The 26,052-nt window shown below is 35.5% G+C and overlaps 1 protein-coding gene across 5 annotated transcripts in view; it reads right to left on the bottom strand.

The window, feature by feature from the left end:
- WDR17 (WD repeat domain 17) overlaps nucleotides 1-26,052 on the bottom strand; it is a 47,812-nt gene that overhangs the window by 1,919 nt on the left and 19,841 nt on the right. For 2 of the 5 annotated variants that reach the window (XM_086611555.1, XM_086611559.1), the window contains exons 9-29: nucleotides 24,828-24,919; nucleotides 23,566-23,648; nucleotides 22,572-22,658; nucleotides 21,664-21,828; nucleotides 18,225-18,427; nucleotides 17,936-18,085; nucleotides 17,686-17,816; nucleotides 15,936-16,061; nucleotides 13,513-13,668; nucleotides 13,168-13,232; nucleotides 12,631-12,763; nucleotides 10,968-11,059; nucleotides 9,958-10,057; nucleotides 8,651-8,790; nucleotides 5,976-5,996; nucleotides 4,900-5,011; nucleotides 4,046-4,187; nucleotides 3,854-3,956; nucleotides 2,880-2,981; nucleotides 412-507; nucleotides 62-245 (exon numbers count right to left, since the gene is read on the bottom strand). In XM_086611555.1, coding sequence (XP_086467681.1) covers nucleotides 62-245; nucleotides 412-507; nucleotides 2,880-2,981; nucleotides 3,854-3,956; nucleotides 4,046-4,187; nucleotides 4,900-5,011; nucleotides 5,976-5,996; nucleotides 8,651-8,790; nucleotides 9,958-10,057; nucleotides 10,968-11,059; nucleotides 12,631-12,763; nucleotides 13,168-13,232; nucleotides 13,513-13,668; nucleotides 15,936-16,061; nucleotides 17,686-17,816; nucleotides 17,936-18,085; nucleotides 18,225-18,427; nucleotides 21,664-21,828; nucleotides 22,572-22,658; nucleotides 23,566-23,648; nucleotides 24,828-24,919 — 2,483 coding nt within the window. Of the gene's footprint in view, nucleotides 1-61; nucleotides 262-411; nucleotides 508-2,879; nucleotides 2,982-3,853; nucleotides 3,957-4,045; nucleotides 4,188-4,899; nucleotides 5,012-5,975; nucleotides 5,997-8,650; nucleotides 8,791-9,957; nucleotides 10,058-10,967; nucleotides 11,060-12,630; nucleotides 12,764-13,167; nucleotides 13,233-13,512; nucleotides 13,669-15,935; nucleotides 16,062-17,685; nucleotides 17,817-17,935; nucleotides 18,086-18,224; nucleotides 18,428-21,663; nucleotides 21,829-22,571; nucleotides 22,659-23,565; nucleotides 23,649-24,827; nucleotides 24,920-26,052 lie in introns of all 5 variants that reach the window. The other 3 variants (XM_086611556.1, XM_086611557.1, XM_086611558.1) reach the window with 3 other exon arrangements.

Here is a 26,052-nt window from a genome sequence, read left to right on the forward strand (position 1 = left end):
AACCTCACAACTAGTCAATGCTATCAATGAGGAAGAACACCTCAGCTCTCTGAAACCATACCTGTATCCTTAGCCCTGTCAAACAGGAGATGTGAACATCTGAATGACTAGGAAGATTTGATCCAGTGACATAGTCTGGCCCAACCATTCCTTTCAGAGGCTCCTCTTGTATCCGTGATACAAGTATTGAATACACCATTCTCTGCGCTTCCGATGGCGGGGTGCATGGCAATTCATCAGTAGGCCTATGAACAAAAGACACTTGTTTTTCAACTATGCATCTTAATTTGTGTTAGAAATTAAGAGCCACAAAGTACTCATTTTTTACATTTGTATTCAGATTTTACAAAGGAACTAAACATTTAAATGCTAATAGTCTCATTCATGGTAATTTTATATTTTTCCACCTACTTGTTTAATTGACTACAAGCTCTCCATGCATCTAGCTCCTCAGAAAGCTGTTCAATTTTCAAAGGTACAGATACTTCTCGTCTTTTTAAAAGCTGACTGAAAAGAAATACAAATAATTAAAGTCCAAATTAATTCTAACAATGAATATTTTCTTAAAAGAAAAGCAAGATAGACAGTAGTAATATAAAACTATTTTTGACTGGATAGGGAAACGACTTTATGGAAATAAATTGATCCTTCATGATAATCACTATATTAATCCTTAGAAATATTAAATTACTAGATATAAAAGTATACTTTTTCATTTAATTTTGATTTTGATTATCCCTAGTTACACCTTCTTATTCAAGCTTGTCTTTAATTAGTTCTTTTTTTTTTTTTGTATTTTAAGGCTATATGCGTTCCTAGTTCTTAATAATGACAATTTTACTAAAATTAAGGGCCCATTTTGCATATACATAGTAGATATGGTAAAAATACAGTTAGAGTAACATGGTTCAACACATGCTCTGGAACAGCCTTGTTTCACGTGATTACTTGTGAAAAACAGTTTCAAAACCCTTGCAGTGGATACATTATTTATTTATCAAAGTATAATACAAGAGACAGTTATTACCTGACCTAATTCAGCAAACCTCCATTTGTGTTGGGATGCATTAAAAATATCCAGCTTAAGCATGTAAGTGTCCAGTTTAAGATGGGCTGGAATCTAAAAAAACTCTATGAATGTTGAAAATATTGGGCAATCCAAGGAAAAAGTTTAGAGCAGTATTGTTCTGTGGTTCTTTAAATCCCAGGAAAACTTCAAGCTTGACAGCCAAGGTATCACAAACTGAGTCTCAAAGACAGTTTGTTACTATAATTAATAATTATTTTCCATATTGGAATAGCCCTTCTATAAAAGCTTATATTTCATCTTGTTGTTTTCCATACATAATTCTGGTGGCTCAGAAAAGAAAAACAAGAAAAACAGGCAAACAGTCCTTTTCCCTATCCTCTCACCAAGTTTCAGAGATGAGGAAGGCTAAAGGGAAAAGAGAAGTGCTGTCGAGACATCTGATGGAGAGGAGTCAATTAAAAGGGGCAAACACTCAGATCTAAGACATGTTAAATTTATGTTAATTATCCTTGGTAGGCAGTTCTGATAAAATATCAGGAGCTGTAGGACAGCTCACAATTCTAGTAACGTTTGAAAGGACTGGACAACATATACGAAACATTTATTCTTGATGAAGAGACAAATGAGCTGAAATTGTTAGCAAAGCTCCAGTGGTCAGTGATAGCAGCTAGTGGAGCAATAACAGCTAGAACAATGCCAACACAGCTTGCACGATGAAATCAGTGGCACCTTGGAGCTTGCTTTGCTACCCAGTAAGTCAAGTCAAAAAAACCAAAAGGATCTGACAGTTCCAAATGCTGAGGGAGAAATGGAAATTAGTCAGCTGGATAGTAGTATCGTTTCCAAACCAGACAGGAAGACTAAACAATCATGGTCAGTATTCCTTCCTCAAGGTACAGGGTATTGTATGTAAGCCTATTTTATTTACCAGATAAGATAAAGGTTATTGATCTTAATCTTTCGACTTTCAAGTCCAAGTTGGTTGGTTCAAGTCCGAGTGGGACAAGTGGGGTCAGGTCAAGTCAAGCGTACCATGTGAAATCAAGCGGGTCAGGTTGAATAGGGTCAAGTGAGTTGGGCCAAGCTGGATCGGGCTGGGTTAAGCCAAGTCTGGTCAAGTCAAGCAGGCTGGGTCAAGTCAAGCCAAGTTGGGGCACGTGAAGTGAGTGAAGTGGGTGAGGTCAAGCCAAGCCAATTGGGTCAGGATGAGCTTGTTCAAGTCAGTCAGGTCTAGTCAAGTGGGCCTAGTTAGGTCAAGTCAGGTGACTGGTTGGGGTTGAGCTGGGCCAAGTGGGCAGGAGCAGGCCAGGTTAGATCAAATGGGCCAGGTCAACTGTATTAATGCCTGGGAATATTAGTTCACTGAGTAAGAGAAGGTCAAGCCAGGTTTCTTGGTGAGAATCAAGCTAGTGCCCGGTTATGAACTCTAAATTCAGAGCTTGTCCTTGTTGCTACTGAGCAAGTCTTGGCAAATGGTCTACAAGTAAATAGAAAATTAGAACTGTTACTGTCAAGATATAATCATGCATGGAGGTAATGCTGAATACTGATTGACTTCTAAAAATTGGTTTTCTTACAGAACTAAAAGTTGGACTGAAATCCTGGGTTCACAACTTGTTACATTACCTCAGAAACTTCTATGTGTATAATGCACAAAGTAAAGAAGGTTCTGTATGCAAGCATGAGTATACCCTTCTAACTTTATAACAGAACTGAGAACTCAGGTGGTTTTTGGTTGGTTGGTTGAGGGTTTTTTTGGGGATGTGGGGAGGTGTAAGTGGGGACAACGTATGGCATACATCATAATAGGGACTGAGATTTCTCAGTGTTACTGAAAACATAGTATTACCTTGTGTACTCATAAAGTGCAGGTACAATGCTATTGTACTGTCTTCTGATAGCAAGTAAAGCACCAACGTAACCACACAAAATCAGCAACTCATTCCGAAATCTATAAATGGATAAGTATTAATCATGAACAATAACAAACATTTGCAAAAACATTGAACAAATTCATATTCGGTTATAATTTTAAAACCTAATCTATCCATCCATCTTTTGTGGATAGTATATGTTTGTTGATTATGCTTACTTTCGGTGTGATGCAATTGTTAAAACAGACCCCATCTGCTTTATATTTATCTCAATTATTAAATTTTGAATAGCATGTACAACACATAGTATTAAGCACAATCACGTAAAGTTACAAAACTAATGTCACTCACATCTTATAATGTGTTAAAATGTAAATAAAATTGCCTCACATATTAGTGTGGACTTCAGTTTCACCAAGATTCTCCACAAGCAACAGATAAGAGTTAAGTTTTTTGCTCCTTTTAGTTCTTCACATGTACACTTGTGCAGGCACTCAAGCCTAGCTGCAACCACCTGTCATAAAGGTGAACCACAGCTATCCAACTATTTTAGAGTTAAATTTGAGAGTGACAACTCAAATTTCAACACTTTGACATAAAACCCCATATTAGGTGTGGTACCACTGCTCTTTTTCTTCAGGAAACTGAATCCAGAGCTGATCACAGTGAGATTCTTCAAATGAAACCAACATTGATTCACCCACTTTAAATGCCCCACAGAGAAAGAAGTAGTAAAATATCTTTTTTCTTCTTGCTAAACCTTAAAAATTTAGGAAAAATCCACATTCTATTCTCCAGATTGCGAACTAGCCTGCTTGTTGCAATTTTTTTGTACCCTCTTCTGGTAAACAAAAAATGACACTAACAGTGCGCACCTATATGTTTTTTTAATTCCAAAAGTTTCCTTTAATGGAACTTCCACTTTTATAAGTAAGGAAAACATACTCACTCACTACATTTATGCAACACTAATCGTTCAGTGCGTATGTAACTGAGAAGATCAAGATATGGACAGACTGAGTCTAAAGTCCAATCTGAGCCACAAAGTTGTTCTGTTGAAAAATGGAAACAAAAATATCATTAAGAGGCAAGCTATACAAATGACTTATGCTTTAAAAAGTTTCTCCATCCAAGTGCCTACCTTTCACATACTGAATGCCAATAGGGAGAGCCTTTTCAGGTTCTGTGCTTAACAGATAGTACTTTATAGTTTCAAATGTATCCCCATCTGCCTGAGTTGTCTCTGCCAATTGCATACATTCTTCTACATCAGGAAGATTACACTGGAAAAGAAAGATTTTACCAACGAATTATTGCAATATTCAAACAATTCTCTAAGATGCTAAGAAATACTGAAGGTTGCACACATTAGATCAAACTCTCTCTGAAAGAAGAGTCATTGTTTGAAGGACACACTTGCATATAACGCACATTAAGACAGACATCTAGACCAGAGAACAACACAGGAGGAGAAGGTTCTGTAACTTTAAGCAGTATCAGTTTCCATTGCTAATGTTTTTGTGAACTTTTTACTGGTGCTTAATAGATGTGCAGTCTAAGTTGGACATTAAGGGAGTTAGTGGAGCCGACCCTTCTGCTGCTGAAGAGGAAAGGGGAGATTTAAGATTACAGACGTAAGATGTAAACCAATTCAGGATAGTGATCTGCCAAGAGATGACTAGGTTGCACTTCAGTGATGAGGAGGTTATAAATCATACTGATAGGTAATTCTGAAGATCATAAGCTACCTCAGAAAGTAACCTGTGTCATGGAAAGCCTACACGCAGAATAGAATTAAAGAACTAAAGTTCTTGTTGTGCAATACTGAAAATAAAGTCAATGAAGATTAAAAGAGAAAAAAAAGGATATGTAACATAAGACTGTTAGTGATGAATTTATCCTACAGATTTATTTGGCCTTAAGTTTTCTGAAATCAGTAAACAAAACAATACATAACCTGTTGTTAGCATTCAGGTAAATTCTTTTTCATTGTACCTTTTCATGCAGGTCATTTATTTCTGCTATGCATCCAGGATAAAAAGCACATAGTTTTACTAACTGCAGTTTGTTATCAGGAATCATCATAAGAAGGTCAGCTGCTAAATCCCTGCACAAACAAAAGATGACATGTAGTTACTCTTGCAGGTTTGTAATAGGAGGAAACTCTGCTCTCTCTTTTACATTCCTTTTGTAATGAAGAGTTTACTGAAAAAAACCCCACGATTTCCAGAGAAGAGCAGAAGCAATCTCAGTCTCTAAGACTATTTTGGTGCAATAAACAAAGCTTGATCTATTAATCTTTTTGGAGAAGTCATGTGTTGATTCTCTGTTGCTTTAGCTGGTTTCATTAAACACGCTGTGCAACTCTCAAGCATCAGAATGACCTCAAAGTGAGACAGAAGGATATGTGAGCCGGGATGGGAAGGGCGAGTAGGACCTATCCAATTTGAAAGAAGGAAAGATGTTAATGTGGCTCAAACTTCCAGTCTTCTAGAGCTCCATGACATCAGCACAAAGCACCTCTCAGTCATCCAGAATGTCTAGTGCTTCTGTGACATTACAAAAGGGAGATTATACAAGAAAAGAACGTGATGCCTATTTTCATCCTGCTGTAATGAAAACTGTGTTTTAGCAAACTGACATTTCTGGAGTATTCCTAGCTTTTTATCAGTTGTTACCCCCTCCTTAAGACAAAAAGCAGCTGGAGGGAACATATGTAAATATTAATAAATCATTTTGAAACAATTATTCTATTGAGCTTTTAATATCTGATTATTCTGGTTGTTCTGTGACTCTTCTATTCATGCAGACATCATTTCTCCTGTGACCCACAAGACTGACTTGCCCCTCCGTAAGGCAAAAACTCCTACTGAGTTCCCCTGGCTTCTCAGAATGTGGTTCTTGGCTTAAAAATATTCGAGTAAGCTACTGTTCAATATTTGCAGCTGCTTTCTATCCCACTTATAAGTAGTGACCACAATTAAAAAAATATATAACAGTTTAAGCTTATTTTTAGCATTACTGAAGTTACAGGCTTTTTAAATCTCTCTTTTTATAAACAAGCAAAATACCTGTATCCAAGTGATGGAAAGCTAAAAGGAAGACATTGAAACAGTAATGAACAAAACTTTGTTTCGTGTTCTTACTTTACAGAGGAAAAAATCTAATAGAAAATAATTAAACTACAACAGCGAATATAAGGGTCAGGTTAACCGACTTGGATTGACAACAACAAAAATATCTTTCCAATGCCTTTTGACAACCTAAAGCAGCTAATGCCAAAAGGTCTTTGGAAAATCTGTTATACTATTACCATGCAAGAGTTACCTTTCCAAGATACAGAAAGGCTCGTTCAGAATATAGTATATTACACAAGATCTTAAACTAGTTTCAAGATCAGTTACTCACATGAACTCATCTTCATAGGCAATTTAAACATTTTTTTAAAAGTGATTAGAAATTGCTCAGCCAAAAATTGAAATCAAATGTTTCTTTTAAAAACTCTAAAGAAGCCTTCATATAATGACCTACCAATTGTGTTACCTAGAATGTTTTTTTAATAATCAAACTGAAAACACTGCCTGTATAAAGAGCAAAATCAGGTGGCTGAGTCTGCATATGCAGTATTCAGTATCTCAAGTAAAATACCACTAGCCTTCTGAAAAGCAGAAGGTTGCTTTTGATAGTATTTAGGTGGTAAACACAAGTAAAATTGAAATGTTCTTCAAGACTCATACATTTTCCCAAAGCTGTAGATTTGGAAAGATGGGGAAGGGCATGAATGTTTGGTTTTGATTTTTCTGTTTGGATTTTATATTTTAGAGCACTTCTTTAAAAAAAAAACAGCCAAACAAACAAAAATAAACCCCCCGAAAAACTCAAAAAACCAAACACACACCCAAATAAAAAACCCAAAGAAAAACCCTCACACAATCAAAAAACATTCAATGCATAACTGATTTCATTACTGAAATGAAACTGAATTCGGTATTCCTTGAGGTGTCTGCAATTAAGTGTGGCTCTACAATGAAATGTTTCCAAATTGATGGATATCTCTAAACATAACAACCAGTAAAAACAGAAAGGAGGCCCTTCAAATATCAGAGGCCCTTGAACTCCAGCTTCCCCACACATAATCTTACATATGCAGTTGACTTAAAGGGTATTATGCTGTGCCAGTATCTGTATTACAAAATATGAAGAGATTCAGGAATCTCTGATCTTTTCCTACAGAATAGAAAAATACTCTGTAATGGCTGCAATCAGAATCCAGGATTGCAGGGTGCAGCAGTAATAGGTGTTCAGTATAGCATATGAAACCCACTGACAAATCCAGATGTATACTTGGGCAATACACAGTACACCAATTAAAACTTTATCACGCGTACCCATGCAGATTTCAGTATACACGTGCCTTGAGTTTGCAGAAGTTTTGTGTACACATGCGTAAATACCATACTGTTTTAAGTACTTGTTACAGCACTGAGATCAGAAAAAGTTTTTGTTACGGAACTGGAAAAAAATATACACTGTTTTTCTTAACTCCATGTCCAGTGCTTCCTATCAGAGGCCACACAAAAAAAAATACTAAAAAAAATAAAAATCACTCTTCATAATGAAAGTCAAGAGATCGGAGAAAGAGCTTCAGAGACTTGAAAAGCTGCAGACGGAGTTGCCAAAACAACGCTATTAGAACCGGTGTAATGCAGATATGCTAAATCATTGCAGAACCAAAGCAGTAAGTCACCCATTTCTTTTTTTACCTTTTCCTACAATGCTTCACTGTCTAAGGCAGGCTAAATGCTCTGTAGAGAGGAGGTCCACTATGTTTCTTTTAGGCCACCTCTAGATGCTTAAGCAAATATCAACTGTAGCAGAAAAACTGATGCTTAATTGCAGTATCTGTTTAAGTGCAAGTTTTCTATGAAATGTTAATTTCATAGAAATTAACAGCTGTACTGCTGCCAAATATACCTTAGGATAATTTTCTGCTTTTCATTGGTAGACATAAAACAGACTAAAACTGTATCCTTCAAAGTAAAACCACTACAAGGAGGAAAAGAAAATTTAGCAGAGATAAAGTTTACCTTATATGCAACAGAGAAATGACCTACTCCTGGAGAATTAAATCTTGTTTCATCCTTAAATCTTGTCAGATGTCTTTTATTCCCAATAAATATAAATATTTATATAATATTTAATATAATATAATTATATATAATATATAAAATATAATATATTATATAAATATAAATATAAATATAAATATAATTCCCAATATAAAATAATTCCTCAGCCTCTTAGGTTAGCCTCTTTTATATTTTTCATGCAAGTACTTAAAAATCACTTCACAGATCCTACTTAAGCTTTGGTTCCTTTTGAGTTTATAATTCAATTCTAGCCTTACTTTGTCTGAAGCAGTCATTTTTACTCAGTGCAGACTAGCACTGACTATGCTGCCTATTGCCCAAGAATCTAGGGTTTTTTTCAGCAGGTTTCATACTCTGACAATGACTCTCCTCTTATTCGCAATGCATACATAATGTATTTTGAGATTAAAGCAGAACATTTGCATGCCCTGTGCTTCAAAGGTCTAATAGTACCAGCAATTCTTATTCAAGCAGCAATTCTTATTCTACCTACCCATGGTGGTTTGGTATCTGTAAACGTTTCAGAATGAAACACCTTTACTGTTTTGTTGGGGATAGGGGGAAAATAAATCTTCTTTGGATTAAGAAATTCTTACCATGTTGTTACTGTCATACATTTTCTTGCTAGTAATTCTAGGGCATAATGTGTTGCTTGTGCTGCACTTTCTCCTAAGACAGTACCCACACTGATTGCCAACTCCAGTTCGTTTCCACGAATCAGGTTTGCCATCGCAAGCTTGCTCAATGAAAAAATTATATCATTAAAGGACACAAGCATTTTTGGGGATTCACCATGTTGAGCATATGACATTCATTTATGAAACTGCTTTTTACAGAAGGACAAAATACGCATTAATTAAAGGAACTTTATATGTAATTTGAGTCTCTTGAATGAGTCAATAATTGTGCACCACATGATAATCAGTTTTTAAATACCAAATAGATTTTCTTTAGCAGAATCTTCCTTTATTCAATCAAAGAGATTATACATATAGAAAAAGCATGATAGCAATTCTTTCTAGTCTTCATTAAGGACATTAGCTTTCACAGTACATATTTCCCCTCTCTTTTGATGAAAGGAGACTCAAAAAACCCCCAAAAAACAACCCAAACCAAAAAACCCAGGAACGACTCTCCAGTTCTTACCCTCTCTGGGCAACTGGAGTTGCTGATAGGCATAGCAGAATATAAACAGTACGAGAGTACACAACAACTTGAAACATGCTTATTTTGAAATACAGGCATTCACTGATTATTGCTTTCTCTCCAAACAGCTCATTAAGAAGGAATTTTACTCATTTTGGGGGATAGAGGAGGAAGAACATGCTGAGTCAGCAACAACAAAGTCCAGAGAGAATGAGGGAAAGAAACAATTTGTAAAACTACGAACAAAATGAAAATCTAATAAAATATTTCTTATGCCAGCCCTAGTTTTGTGCTGAGAGGTAAAGTTTTTCCCTATTTATTTCACCAGTTAAACTGCAAATTCTTTAAGGTAGGGATTACATCTTTTGTAGCACAATGAAGTTCCAGTTCTGAATGGGTCTTTTGAGTTACCATAAACAGTAAACAGTAATACTTATGCGTATATGTATATATGTAAGGTACTTAGGTACCTTACATTTTCTGATATAACAAGATACTGTACATGAAAATACAATTAAATAATAACATACTGCTTTCTGTGCACAAAAGAAATCTTGAATTTAATAGTCAGGGAAGTTTTGCTACTAACTTCAATATTGTAAGGATCAAACTCTAAATATATCCAAAGCCAATACTAAGTATAAGTAATACATTTTAGAATGCGGTACATACATTTTAAAAACCAGTTAACAGGTGGAGATGTAAAAAGGAAGTCAATGTTGGCCTTTCTATAGTTAAATAGAAAAAAAAAAATTACCTCTATATTTTCAACAGCTAGATGGCAACATGCTGCAAGCACTGCATGGCCATCCTGGAAATACCATTCTGCCAGTTCTTTACTGACCTTGTGCAGCAGCCTGCAAGAACAAAACATGAATTCTGCAAGACCACTTAAAGGTTGGTGTTCTTTGGCTCTTAATTTATATATGAGTCACTACATTTGCTTCTGCACCCTAAAATTTCTATATTTGACTTACACATAATGACACCACTAACTTTCAAAATGCAGTTGCAGTTTCATCCACTACTTATGTTGGTGCGTATTTAGGTGGATCAGTTTCTCAAAATCTACATCAGTATAGAAATGTCTCTTCAGATTGACAGAAGAAAAATCAAATATTTGGATATTCTTTCTGCACCTGTGAACTCTACATAAACATCTCTCCAATTGCTCAAAAACTGCATGTGTAAATGAAGTAACTACACAGCCTCCAAGCTACTTTTGTTACTACACTTATAACTTGATAATGTGATTTAGGGTTTTGAGCACTGTTCTAAAGAAGGAGACACGCACAATTTCTTTTATGGGCACATAAAATGATAATATGGCCATTAGCATACATTGTCAGAAACTTCACTTATGATAAACAGTGAAGCTTCGGGAGAAGATGCATAAGACATAAGGTCTCATAGATACTTGTTAATGCTAAATCTTACTTTGCTTACCAAAAGTTCTAAGTTAGCGTAGTACATATTTAAACATAAATTTAAGTGCATAGGAATGCACCTTAAAGAACAAGCAAATGAAAAGGATATTTATAATACGTAAATATGAAAAATCCATTTAGTGCTAGAATGAGGCACAACAGGGCAATTACTCAGTGTAGCATCAGTGAGTTAGTAACTATCAACTAAGTACTAGAAGATGTAATATTTTGTTGTTGAATTGTACATGGCTGATGCCAAATTAAACCACTGAGGTTTATCTCCCTTGATGTCTTTACATTTTGCACTAAACTGAGGCTTTAGATGTAAACTAGAACTCACTCATTGTAGTCATCTGTATTGTTTCCACCAGAATTTGAAGATCCAGTTGTTGTGGAGAGTGGTGACTTTTGTATATTTCCCTCACAAGCTGCCTAGAAGTGAATTAAAAAATAGATTAATTAATGCATCAATGAAAATGAATATGAAACATGATTTTTAAACAAAAAAAATAATCTAAGATCTATAAAAATCCTTCTAAAGCCCAGTTACAACAAAGGACGTATTTAAACCAATGAACTTACTCATAGCTAAATCTTAGCCTAGTTTTAGCTAGCCGTACAAGAAATTACACAGAAGCAAGAGACCTCTTCCTTCCTATGAATTCGCACAGGATTTTTCCAGTATTTGAATATGCTTAAAACAGGCAGAAAGGACTACTTTACACCTCTAGGAGCAAGTGGTTGTGCGTAAATGATGAATTCCATAGATATTTCTCAGCAGGTATACCAGCAAATCTCAAAAGGTTTATATAGTGGCATAAGCTGCACCTTTTTAATGTCTGGCAATAAATTATTTCTAACATTAAATGACAAGAGATCAGTGTGGGTTGAAAGGAAATTCTTTCATATGCTTTAAGGTGTAACTGGGATAACAACATTAAAACTCAGTTCAGTTAAAAGCAAAAAAAATGTCCTGTTATTTTATTGCTTAATATTATCTGACTAAACCTTTGAGACAAAGACTATTCTATGAATTGTAGTAAAAGCAATCCCTGCGATGTCTCTTACAAGAAAAATGAAGATCTTTCTAAAGCTTTAAGGTGCTTTAATGTTCAAATAATAAACAATATTCAAATACAATTTTTTTGTTTTGTTTTGAAAAAATTTTTATTTCTTCAAATAATTAACAAATAAACTTTTTAAATTTAAGCACATCTCAAAGTTCCATTTTGTGCACTATTCAGCTACTATTAGAAGCACAACAACATACAGATAGGCAATTTCTAAAAGACAAATCCACACACATTATTAAAGTTCTTCTCTCTGAGGCAATTGAATGTTCAAGGAGAGGTAGACATGAGAGAATGTACTAGGGACAAATCTTGATAGTTTATTTAACGAACTATATTAAGTATGCAGAAATTACTCAAAAAGAATAAAGGAACATCAGGAAACAGTGAAACAAAGTATCAGTATCCATGTTTTGTGCACCCTTTAACTTGTGTTCACATTAGTAAGCAGAAAGGACATATGTACTTTTGGTAATTTCTTGTCTTTTTTTTTTGTATTCATTTAGTTTGATTTCCTATATTCGTTACTACTGCAATTGAGCAGTTTCACCCAAAGATGCTACAGGAAATAGTATAACAAAGACCTCAGTAGAAATGCAAGAGAAATCTTACATGACTTAGATGTCAAGGGCAATATTGACTCCTGAAAATCAGGTTAATTTTCTAATTCAACCAAAACCAAATATATCAGTTTTCATTATGGACATTTGATTGAAATTTAGAAGAATCAGACTTAAAATCTGGAAGCATGAGATACCTTTTTATGATTTCTGCATAAAAACTGGCCAATAGAATCAAAAGCAAAGAGTATGGTATTGTTATTTAGCCATTTTGCAAAAATGAACAGAGCTAGCCTATTAAATATGCTTGTCATCTTCAGAGTCAGAAACAAATAGCTAAATACATCTCCTGCACACTTATATGTAATAATACCTGTGCAACAAGCAAGGCCTCTTTAAGCTGGCCTCTTGAAGTAAAGAAAGAAACAAGTTTCTTCACATCTCCAATAGCTATACAGTATGGGATGACATCATCATTTTCCTCCTGAATTAACTGATCAGCTCTCCTAATTAAAAAAAAAAGGAATAAATAAACAAGAAAGATCTACATATATAATTGATCATTAAACTTATATCTATGATATAGGTGTTAGATGAAGCCATATAAAGTTAACCAAAACCCACCTGCCTTTCCAGACCTCAGAAGACTTGCAAACTGTGGATACTGCACTAAAGAGTTTCCAGTTAAACTTGCAATTTATGCTCAACCCTTTAACTTGATTCCTGTGCACAAAATCATTGTTGAAAACCCAGATAGTTCTATCCCAAAGCTTACTGAACAAAAAGTAACATCACCAGAATGCTGTAACAACAGCAAAGTAGAACTGATAATAGCACCCATCCTTCTTACTTGTCTGTGTCCTTTTATGGACAGAACCTACAATTCAGTATCATATTTTTACTACCTTACCTTTGCATTAACTTCCTCCAATATTTCATCGATACACCAGGTGCAACTGAGAGAGCTTTGTCCCACTAGAAGAAAGTAGCAATACATTTAACCTGATCATTTTGAGAAACAGCTGCATTTTAAACTAGTTTCATGTTTCTTCAATTAAAAATAAATTTGTCAAGAGGTTAAATAGGGAATGAGCTATGCATTAGACTGCATATATTAAAAATAATATAATTGGAACAAGATTACTTTTTTTCTGGAATTGCGACCCATTATGTTGCTACTCCATTTTTGCTAGCGTAGGTGGTTTGCAGAAATCTTCATATTTTATTGTTTTTCAATAATGTTCTGATATTTTACCTCTCCAAGTTCTACCATTAGTTCACAGTATCGCTGAATTTGTCCTAATCTTAAATGTATTTCTGCAGCTTCTTTAAGCCTCTCCTCTTTGCTCGGTGCACCAATACCACCTCCAAACTTGGACATTTTTACTGTCGTCAGTTCTTGTGCCTTGGACTGAGGAGGGGAAAAAAAAGGTAAAGAAAGGAAAATTTTAAAAGTACAGTTTTCTGTGATGAAAACAAGTTTTCTTAAGAATGAACTACAGTCAAACACTACAATGGAATATAAAGGCTATCATTTCAGAAAAAAATCCTTTTGCGAAAAGGCTAATTGGAAGAGATTACAATGAGATTATAGTGAACTAATTAGAAGAGTTCACAATGAGATTACAGAGAACTATTTATATTGTTAAAGTAACTGTGTTAGTGTTTTGTTGCACGCATACATTTCCTTGATTATCTTCCTTTAATCTCTTTTATATATTTTTTTATTCTCAACCATTTTCTCATATGCAATAGTAACTCACTTACATGTCCATCATAAGAATATTGATATTTTTGAAATTTCAAAAAAAATATTTGCAAACATAAACCATATAGAGCTGGAAATTGTACTTATTCCCATTATAATGATGTCCAAATAAAGAAAGAATAAAGACAGTAGGCTCAACCTGTGTCCTGATCTGTCATATCCCATTAACCACATGATCAATGAATGATTTATATTCCCAACCACTGAAATTTTTATATTAGTTGAAGAAATAAGACTAAGTTTCTCCATCTGGCAGAGTTTGAGAAACAAACTGCAGCAAGATCACATTTAACATTAAAAAAAAAAAAAGAAAAAGGAGCTTCACATTTCAAGAATTCTCAGTTTAACTCTCTATCATCAACGAACATGAGATGGCATTCTGCTATTCATGGTTTTACAACACCATATACAAAGGATAGAGAACAAACTTTGAACATTCACCACTAAAGTAAACTTCAATGTAGACCAATGGCAGCTGCTGAGAAAAGCAAAATAATGTGGTTTTTTTAAAGAATGTTACTTTTTTTTACTTGACACCTCTAACTTTTTTATCATTTTCATGCTTGAATTTCAATGTATATTCTCTGTTTGCTAGAAACAGAAAAAGACGCTTGCTCTAGGTCCCTGCTTCATCGTGAAATGTCTTGGTGCTGCATTATCCAGTTTCCTAAGGAAAAAAATGTATTAGCAGCCATACAGAAGCAGCCAGCATCACCCTACCCCTACTTTCTCTTAAAGCTCTCAAGCAAGATTCTGAGTCAGCAAAAAGTGGACAAAATGCTTTTAACGAGTATGAACTTAATCCAGGTCCACAGAATGATCAGCAATTACTATAGTTACTCTAGGTCATCTGAGGTATAAATGCATGAAATCATATTGCAAGGATAATCAGACTGCTTGCACTGCATGAGTCAAGAATTAATCTCTTCTCAGTCTACCTGGCTGAGAAAACTGGTTTTTGGACACACGGACACCCCCCGACCCCCTCCCCTAATTGAGCTTCATAGAATTAGCAGAGCAGTTGCTATTATTATAATTAACATCACCAGTAACAAACTTCCATCACTTAAGAGTCATACGGTATGTAGGACACTCTTAAAGAATCTGTGATCTTGCAAAAGAGACAGCCTGCAACCACAAACCACGTGATACCTGGCAGGTATTTAGCTCTGGGGGTGGCAGGTGGGGAGGTATGCGTTTCTTGATCCATACCAATGGATATCTTTCCTCCATTTCCAACCCAGTCTTTGGGTTTGGGATTCCTTAGTATCCCTAAGAAGTCCCTGACAGAACCACATATCCCCATATTCTGCACAAATTGTACGTCTGGTTGCATATTCATATTTGCAGCTACTAATAAATTTGTGGCCTAGTACTTAGATTTCACATTGACATCTGAGTTACTCTTCAGCTGTGTGTCTGTATTAACGACAGGTTCTTGTTTTTCCAGTCCTTCTTCCAGACAGCTACAGAGCATATTTCCGCTGACTCTCCTCCATTTTCAGACATGAATTCCCCTGTCCCTGCATCTGAACATAACTACGAATTTCATGTTTATACAATCAAATAATTTGACTTCACTGAACATAAAAGTATGGGATATATAATAGGGAAGACAAACTCACTTCGTAGCTCAGGCTGTAGGGATGCTTGCTTTGCGATTTCTTTCCTAGTTAAACACTGTAACCCAGCATTTTAACACGGAGTATGCATGAAGTCACACAGAGTGTGACTAAGCTGGATGCTATTGTTCTAACAGACTAGTATTGCACAGAGAACTGATATTGCGTAAGTATCTTTGGACACAAATAAATGGTGACCCTTTCGTAAAGCATTAGATTTCATTTTTAAAGAGTGAAATACTATATAGATTAACAACCATTTCCACATACCTTTTATGCTTCACTTACCATTCTAAATCTAGTGAGATGTTTCATATGCATAATTCCTTTGCAATAGTTTTGTGGAAGCAAACTATCATCCTGTCCTTTTATTACAGCAACTAAATCCCATAAATTTTTGCTGCCTCCTGGAGCCTAATATCGTTAGAGAAGAAAAGAGTTGTATTACAGTAAAGTTCAAGAGAGAAACCCAAACTTATAAAGGCATTGAAAAACATTTCTCAGTCAATTTAAAAAAATACAATTTCAGACCGTTTCAATATTAGAAGCTTTACTATGAAGACATGAATTAGTTCAAGATACTACAACTCCTTCAGTACTTGTTTGCCATTTTCTGTAAAGCGAAGGCATGAGCCAGGTTGGAAAAAACTTCAAGGCTCAACTGCCACAATCTGGTTTACTATCTTAATATTAAATCTAAAAATAGATACATATAGCTGTATTTGCCCAAAATCTTGCAGGCCATCAAGGTTTTGTATTTTTTTTAATAAATTTTAAGCATTTTTATTGGTCTAACATTTGAATCAACCATTCTGTAGAACTAGGACAACGGTTTAACATTCAATGAGGTTGAGAAGAGAGTGAGTAATTAAAAGCTTAAAAAAAAAAAAAAATTAAACCTTTAACCTGAAGGAGCTTTTCTAAGAATAACAGGATTATAAGTTTAGAAGTCCCGTTATTTCCGAGCTGGTAAAAAGCAGAGGAACCTACTAGAGGGAAAAAAAAAAAAAAAAAAAAAAAAAAAAAAGAGAGACTATTCCCTCTTCTTAGAGTCCCTTAAAGCTCTTACTTGACTCCTCATAGTTTAAGTGCAACACTTCATTTTCTGGACTCAAAAAGCACTGCACATAGCTGATCAAAAAAAGTTTTTGTTCTTGGAAAATTCCAGTATTCTTTATAACAGTTTTACTCTCAAACTAACATAGGATATCAAAATGCCATAACTTCTGTAAAACAAGGAATTACATAAAAAATATTTTTAATAAAACAGGAAATCTCAAGATTTGTAATTGAGGAATATTGTTTCAGCATTTCTAAATCATACAGTTCAATATGGCTAGAAATGAAAACAAATATTTTGGATGAACTAGGTCTTTGTAGATCAGTGTATTGACTTAAATTACAACAGTACTTGACACAAGCTGTAGTTCTAGGTCATTTTTTTCCTTGTTATACCTCAACCTCAGCTCCTATGCAGGTAAGCACTCACAGGAACCCAGTAATTTATATTTTTAACTCCATTGCACAGAGAGGCTGCAATGATTTATAGAAAATATTACTGTGTAATGGAGCAAAGGCAACAGATGGATACCGGGGCATGGGTCATCCAGATCTACAGCTCCTAGAAGGTAATACAGCAGTTTTGGCACAGACACTGGGGCAGTTCAAACCTTATCTATAATGAAGGTGTCCTTTTGCTGGATTAAAATTTAAAACACCAATGTAGTTTGATAAAATACATCTTTTCATTTTCTTCAATAGAAAATTCTTGTCAAATCAAACTTTTACATGGAAAATTAAATTATCCCCCCAATTTCACTTTGTGAAAAATTTGTGTTCATAACTGATAAACAATTTAGCCATAGACATTTTTACATGCAGAACTGTCAAGAAATAAAATTGATTCGTGCATATTTTTTGAGGTCTCTTTAAGACAGGAAAAAAATGGTAGAGAAGAAAGAAATTTTAGTTTTGCAAATTGACTTCAGAAGATAAATTCATGCACACTGACAACACCCTAAATTTGAAGAATACTTACTGAAAAACATTCTGAAAACCACCTTAATTTTTTTCCTCTAGGATTTCCTGTCAATTTTTCCACTTCTTGTTTAATATCCCTGGAAGCTTTTCCACACAGCAAAGGAGGAGCACCAGATTCCACAGCACGATCTAACATACATAAAATTTATACATGAAAATTTAATTAAAAAAAAAAAATCCAAAAAGTATAAAAACCCAGTATAGTAACACAGACAAAATTAAAACAATGGTATATACAATTTCCTTACCTGTATTACCGATAATCTCATCCCAACATCTATCCGCTAAGATATTTATTTGTAGAGGGTTTATAAGAGGAGTCAATGACCAGAGTCTCACAGTGGAGTCACGAGAGCAAGACGCCATAGTAAATGGACGACTAGGATGACAAGTTAATCCTAGTAGAGAGGGCATTTAAAAATGTAGTCAAATGATTCAGTTTATCTAATAACCAGTTTAATTTAACTGTTTTATAAATTCTAAAATATTAAAAAATGCATTTCAATATAGAAATAGAACAAGACTTAAAAATGTTACCATATACATCTGCACCATGATCAAAAACTGTGTCCAAACATGTTCCATCTCTTGTGTCCCAGACTCGAATTGTATAGTCCCAACTGCCAGATATTAGAAGGTAAGGAATTTCATGATTCCACATCAGTCCCCGTACTGGAGCTGTATGTCCACTAAGAACATTTATACAAGCATCCTGTGTATAATCCCATATTCGAACAGTACTGAAACAGGATAAAAAAGATCTATGTTCATCAAATCACCTACTGAAATATGATTATCTCCCTACTTCAGCAATATTCTAAGCTTCAAATTTATCAGAATATTTATTTGCAATATGTTTATAGAAGTTATAATAGAAGAGGTTGGAGCCAATGCCCTTCATGTTTAGGATGGGGTATAAAATACACCAAAGACAGTTAAACACAAACTATTCCATCCATCGCATAGTCTTTCAAAATCTCACATGCACCATTGTCTTACATGTCAGTGATGTAATATGTTATGCCCGTATGCCTGTGTGTGTAATAAATTCATCTGTTAGGACTCTCAAGAGGGAAAAAAAAAGAAAGAAAAACAAAGCAAAGCAAAAAAAAAGTCTATCTTTCCTATGGCTTTAACAGCCCTCTAACAGATCCAGGAAACTACAGATCTGTTAGTCGAACCTCAGTTCACATAAAAATTATGGAGAAGATTATATTGGGTGCTGTTGAAAGGCATTTGAAGAATAATGCAATCATCAGGCACAGTCAACATGGGTTCACAAAGGGAAAGTCCTGTTTAACTAATTTGATATCCTTCTATGATAAGGTCACCCACTTAGTGGATGAAGGGAAGGCGGTAGATGTAGTTTTTCTGGATTTTAGTAAGATACTATCCCTCGCAGCATCCTTCTGGACAAGTTTTCCAGCTGTCAGATGAGCAGGCTCATTGTGTGCTGGGTGAAGAAGTGGCTAAATGGCAGGACTCAAAGGGTTGTAGTGAATGGGGCTACATCTGGCTGGCGACTGGTCACCAGCAATGTTCCTCAGGGTTCAATTCTAGGGCCAGTTCTGTTCAATATATTTATCAATGATCTAGTTGCAAGAATTGAATTTATCACTAGCAATTTGGTGATGATACCAAACTGGGAGGTGCTGTTGACTCTCTTGAGGAAAAAGAGCCTTGCAGAGGGATCTAGATAAATTGGAGCACTGGGAAATGATTAATGGGATGAAATTTAATGAGTTCAAAAGCCTGCACCTGGGATGGAGTAATGCCAGGCATAAGTATAAACTGGGAGAGGAGTGGCTGGAGAGCAGCCCTGCAGAAAGGGATCTCGGGGTGCTGGCGGACAGCAGGCTCAGTATAAGTCAGCAGCGTGCCCTGGCAGCCAAGAGGGCAATCCACATCCTGGGGGGGCATCAAACACAACATAACCAGTCGGTGAAAGGAGGAGATTTTGTTGCTGTATTTAGTGTTGGTGCATCCTCACCTTGTTTATTGCGTGCAGTTCTGGGCCCTACAATTTAAACACAATGAGAAGGTCCTTGAATGTGACCAGAGGAGGGCAACAATGCTGGTGAAAGGTTGGAAGGCATGTCCTGTAAGGAGTGGCTGAGGACTTCGGGCTTGCCTAGTTCAGAGAAAAGGAGGCTGAGGAGCAATCTCATTGCTCTCAACAGCTTCCTGAGGAGGGGAAGTGGAGAGAGAGGTGCTGCTCTCTTCTTCCTGGGATCCAGCGACAGGACGCATGGGAATGGTTCAAAGTCGTGTCAAGGGAGGTTAGACTTGACATGAGGAAGCACTTCTTTACCAAGAGGGTGGTCAAACACTGGAACAGGCTTCCTAGAGAGGTAGTCAATAACCCAAGCCTGTTGGTGTTTAAGAAGCATTTGGACAACACCCTTAACAACATGCTTTATCTTTTGGTCAGCCTGGATGTACTCAGGCAGTTGGACTAGATGATTGTTGCAGGTTCCTTCCAACTGAAATATTCTATTCTATTGTCTCCTCTTCTTTGAACATGGCATTTGTCACAAGGCAGAAGTGGACACTACACTATCTTAAATTGTGAAACTCCCACTACAATTACACAAGTAATGAGGAAGAATTTGCATCAGCTTTCTCATTATTTTTTAGTTCCCTTTTAACCAAGTAAGCTTCCAACATTTCCTTTTGTTTTCAGTAGTTGCTATCACTGAGCATAGCTAATTAAGCAGATTACAGAATCAGGAAGTTAAAAGTTCAGTTTCCTGAAGAGATCATTGTAATTCTGGCTAAATTTGCTTACATTATCAAATATGTTACCAAAGCTCACTCATGGCAGCAAAGGCACTTATTACAGTTTCTCCAGTGCTGCAAAGGGGCTGTTTGATGGGTCTTGCATCACAAAGTTGAACACACAAGTTGGGCGGCCATTTCATATATTTACATATATATTGCCCTACAGCAATATGTGCTCATTTGTGACTCTTGCATACTGTTCCTAGGTACTTTATAAGCCTAGGTGCTAAATAGGTCATCTGAAATAGTTCCGAGTTCTACAAACAGGAGTGTCACCAAGTACAGTAAGCTCAAAAGACTGCTTACTTTTTGTGTGACCTGGGACTAAGTTATTCAACTTAGTCAACGATTCAACGATTCCCTTCCCTCAAAGTGAAAGTGTGACTGTGTTCTGGGAATCCCTCTGTTACTAAGAGTTATTACATAGCCATGATTGGAAATAAAATCAGAATATCTCATAATGACAAGATGACAGAATTTTGGATTCACTACTTCTTGCTCATGTGAAACAGAGAGGATTTACACGGAAAAAAAATTTATCAAGTGGTTTCTTTCATTAATCATTACGCTATGAACTGACAGATTTTGCTGCAAGCATAGACATCTAATGAATGATATTGGGGAAAGCAATAGAAGCCAACACTCCAAATCTGTGATCCTTTACAGAAATGTTTTACATACTGTGCAGGGAAGTGGCTTAGAATCATAGAAAAGTCCTTCCTCCTGCTTACCATAGACTGATGCACTCTTCCTCAATAAATGTCATCAAACCCAACAAAAGAGAAGTACCTAGCACTCATTAAAAATCTCCACAGATTCTACTTAATTATACTTTTGAAAGACATCTAGTAAGGGTGCAGGTCTTGCACCCTTATCTAGACATAATTTAGGCATGTACTATCCTTGTATCATTACTGGGAGTAACAGGTATCAATCACTGACTCGACTCTTGGGAAAGCATTTAGAAAGCTGTGACAGCTACAGTTGCTACAGCAGTTGTGTTGATTTTAGATAATTATCCTGCTGCCCAAATACGGTATTAAGCTAAAAGCAAAGCTACAGGCTGAATCCAAACAAGGCAGAGATTTAGATTATTATATTATTCACAGGCTTTTTGAAGGTGCCAGTATCAGTACAACTAAAGATCTAAAGTTTCCTCTACTACTTCTGTTTTAAGTTTTCTAATAGTACATACCCATCATCAGAGCCACTGCAGAGGATTCCTTCTCTCAGGGGAGACCACCGTACATGAAACACCTTTGCAGTATGCCCTGTAAAAACTTTCAGTGGTTGATCTGAGCTGGTTGCCAAGTAGTAAACACGAACATTTTTATCCTCACAACCAGTAGCTATCATATCTCTGCAAAATAAAAATAGCAAAATCCTCGGTCACTGGGATCATCAAGAGTACTTATTTATTTTAGTTTTAAAAAAATAGGATGCATATTTTGTAATTTGCTTTAAAAAGAGCTTATTTTTGCTTCTAATTTGTCTCTTTATGATGTAATTATTGATAACCCAATTAAATACACTAAATCAGAAAAAAAACTTGATAAAGATCGATGAGTTTACAACAGGGAACATTATTTGCACTACAGTCTGACCGAGCACTCAACACTACTATTAAAAAGACTGAATTACTGTATAATTGTTTTTTTGACAAAAAGTTATCTTGTTGTTAGGAATCACCTGCAAAATTAAGATATAGCACAGTGTATTTAATTGCCTGCTATATCTTCAGCTTTTCAGTCATTAGAAGGAAGTTAATCTAAACCTCCCTTTCCTGATATTGAACATCTGCTTTTTTTCCCCCCTCATTATACACTCTGCTAGAGATTTTTTTTTCCCCTCCCATCAATATGATAAGATCCTCTCTTGAAAGTTAAGCAGTCTGTGTCATACTCAAGACATTAACATGCTGGGCAATGAAATACACTACTGAGAATATAGAGCTGCTACAGAGATATCGTACTGTGGAACAGAAAAAATTTCTGCACTTTAATATCACAGTAAATATCACATTCTAAATAAGTTTGTGTTATTTTACTGGTAATCAGTTTAAATAATAAATATTATCAATTCTTTGGGTTAGTTTTCACTTACTTGTTGTTTTGACTCCAGTCACAGCCGAACACTGCAGCTGGATGTTTGTACTTGTGAAGAACCCTGCCATCAATGGTTCGAATAATACTGAAACCAATTACAACATAATATTGTGAGGAAAAAAGCATTCTGAGTAGGCTATCCAAAAGTCAGGTTTGATTTTGTGCAAATAGGCCAGATAGCAAAAAATTATACAGAAAGAATATGAGAAATTTTTATTCCTACAGCCCCTCAACTACAAGGCTAACTATATATTTCCCAACAAAAAATTTAACTGGACTTCAGAATCCATGCACAGGGGCTGTGAAGATGTCCACTGTGGACCCTGAAAGGATCCTCACAGCCCAAAATCTAAGTTGCAGTTATGGCCTTAAGGTGCAAATAGATCTTTAGGGATTTAAAAAAACACAAACCAAAACAAAACTTGATTGATCAACTGTTATGCTCCTGTTGTGTTTGAGCTGAAATAACATGGGCAGCAAAGGAAAAGAATGAACAAGGATTTAAAAATGTATTGAAACACAATATATGCAAAATTGTTCTCAGTGGGCATTTGCAAGTTTTTACAAGGATTATGCTCCTCTAATAATACAATTGCAATTCCTTTGTTCTAAAATAGTGAATTCTAGTCCTTGAAATAACAAACTTTCAAAAAAATTAAAATTGAAGACAAGTACAGTGAGATAGGTTTTGAAAAGCATCTTCCATATCTACAGATAAGAAGCCAAGAAGTATATTCTTGGCTAAATAAAAGCCAATATTCCGTTTCACTATCAGAGTGTCTTAGACACTATTCCTTTTGCAAACATTTCCTTATTTTTTTTCTTAAAATCATGAAAAAATATATTATAACAAGTACAGGAAATAAATATAATCCAATAAATATAATCCAGTAAGAATAGGTTTAAAATCAATCACTGATTGTACTGTCAAAGTTAACTGACTCAAGAAGTGCATTTAGCAAGGTTTTTTTTTTTCTTCCAATAACACTCACCAAAATCCATCACTGCTGCAGGTTGCTATTCTTTTGGAATCTTTATGACTCCAGGCAATGCAGAAGATTCCATTCTTTCCATGCTTCAAAAAATGCAAAATACCTATCAATAAGAAATAATTCACCCCTTTTTTCTCTCATCTATTGACTCATCTTTTTTCTTTTTTCCTCCTATGGGCTTCAGCCTTTTTCTCCCAATAAAGTATGCTGTACAAAACCACATCATAATGAGTCCTCAACATGGCTGAGATATATGAGAATCCAAGTCCAAAAGATTAGGACTGAGAAGAGGGACAGTAAAACTGCCATACTCTCCAGGATCCAAGAGACAAAACTGGGTTAAGTTGAAGAATAAGCAACCCATAACCATAGGAACCTGAAGGTTGAATAAAGGTTAGCTACTTTTTGGAATAATTAAGTTAGTGGGCACGAGTAACTGTGGTATGTGAAAACTAAAGTAGGATGTGTATCAGGACAAGTGTTCAAGAAAAGATGTTTAGTAGCACAAGTGCAAATCTTCTGAGTGTTAGAACTCAGGAACACCAACATGTACGTATGTTTGTTTTCTGCCCACCCTCCACCTCCCCCCCATCTCTGTCTTCTCAAAGAGCATCCTTTGTCCTCTGATGCAGATTCCACAGTTAATTATGTCTGTATAATCTGAAGATTACAGCCATATACTAAGAACATACAAAATAGTATAGAATGCTACAACACAGTATTAAATAGCTCCTTCTGCCAATAACAATTATGCTACTGTTTCAGAACTTGCATATGCCTGCACAGATCTGAGGTAATACAAGGCAAGACTCTAAATGAGGCATACTATTTAGGGTGCTGCAAAATAGAGCTTTATTGGTCTAGACTTCAGGGACTGAATTTTTTTTCTGGACCTTATGGCTGAAAATACAGAACGTCATTTCACATTTTGATACCCAGTTCAAAGTCTATATGTCCATATACATTTACACATTTAAGAAAGAATCAGCTATGCTTTTGCTGTGTATCACTACAGGACCAGTTTTAAGACAATGGAGACCATCTGTTGCTTCATCATTGTCATATCACAAACCCAGTCTGAGGAAATAAAAATATTTCTGCCTCAGAGATAAACTGGCACCTACATAATTCTTTCTATTGTTTGCTATATTATAGCACCTTTTAAAATCATATGAATTTAGACCCATGTTTACTTATTGACACTAGAGGGAATGACTAACTTACACGTCATATAGGCAAAAAAAAATGTAATCTCATCTTACCTCACTGAATCTGGTTATCATTTTGCCTTTTGGGACATCCCAGATGAAGCCACCATTTCTGGACGTTGCACCTGCTATGCAGTTCAGATCTCCTTTAGAGAAAGATATTTGTAAGATCCCACAATAAAGATAAGATCACAATATTGTGTAATGTGTTTCTACTTTAAATTCAAGAAATGTAATATAAACAGAAGACATCAATGGCACATAAACAAGAGTTTTTCATAGTTTAAGGCCACCATTTGAAACTGAGTCACAAATACTAATTTCAACAAAAGCCTGACCTGCTTTTCTACAGTCCTATTTCAAGGAAGGGAAAAACAAAAGTTGTATTGTTGCAAAATGTATTCTCAATGCCTGCTGAAAGTGTTGCAGTTAAGGTGACAAGAAAATAATGTCCATAATGCATATGACTTAGATTTAAAAAGAGATATAATCTCAATGTTTCAAGCTTAAAGTTGTAGCAACTAGAGCATTTTCTTTCAAAGTTCCCTACGTACTAAGACAAATCAGAAAGAATGTGACAGAACACATAATAGTACTTGGTTTTCTTAATCTTGCACCTCTGCAGCACCTAAGTCCATCAAGAATGTACTTGAATCTAACCACACTGCAGTGTGAAAAATCTGAAGATATGACTAGATATTAAGAACCTGAAAACTGAATTCAAGTCTAATCCAAAAGCCGCCAAATTCTCCTTCACCACAGTGACTCTCTATCCCAGCATAGCTACACTTCTCCTAAATCGCTACATGGCATATCTATATATGTTTTGACTGTTGTTTTATACTGCACTTCAGAGGCAGAAAATGCAATCTATGCAGGAGGAGTCTAGAAAGGTATATATGAAGATGGAAAGAGATTGAGGTAGGAGAACAGACGAAAAAGAGAGGGGGGGAAAAAAGAGTTATCACTATGTTCAAAGGTCTTTTGAGACCAAATACAACTGGTGGCATGCATTGGATTATATATTAGGAATGAAGATAAATGATAGTACAAGATGGAGAGGAACTCTCTAGGAGTAAGGGATGTGAAAGAAGCAGGAAAAGCTTGATCTGGGATGGACAGGAACTTTTGGACAGGATTGTAAGGAACTGAAGTTGAAGCACATGCTTTCAATTAGTTTTTTTTTTTTTAAATTAAAAATAACCAGAATGCAAGACCTACAGGTCTCACAGATAATAGTTCAGTTATACTTAAACCTTATAAGACACCCTTCCATCTA

This window comes from Tauraco erythrolophus, chromosome 5 (assembly GCF_009769465.1).
Source record: "Tauraco erythrolophus isolate bTauEry1 chromosome 5, bTauEry1.pri, whole genome shotgun sequence".
Lineage (NCBI taxonomy): Eukaryota > Metazoa > Chordata > Aves > Musophagiformes > Musophagidae > Tauraco > Tauraco erythrolophus.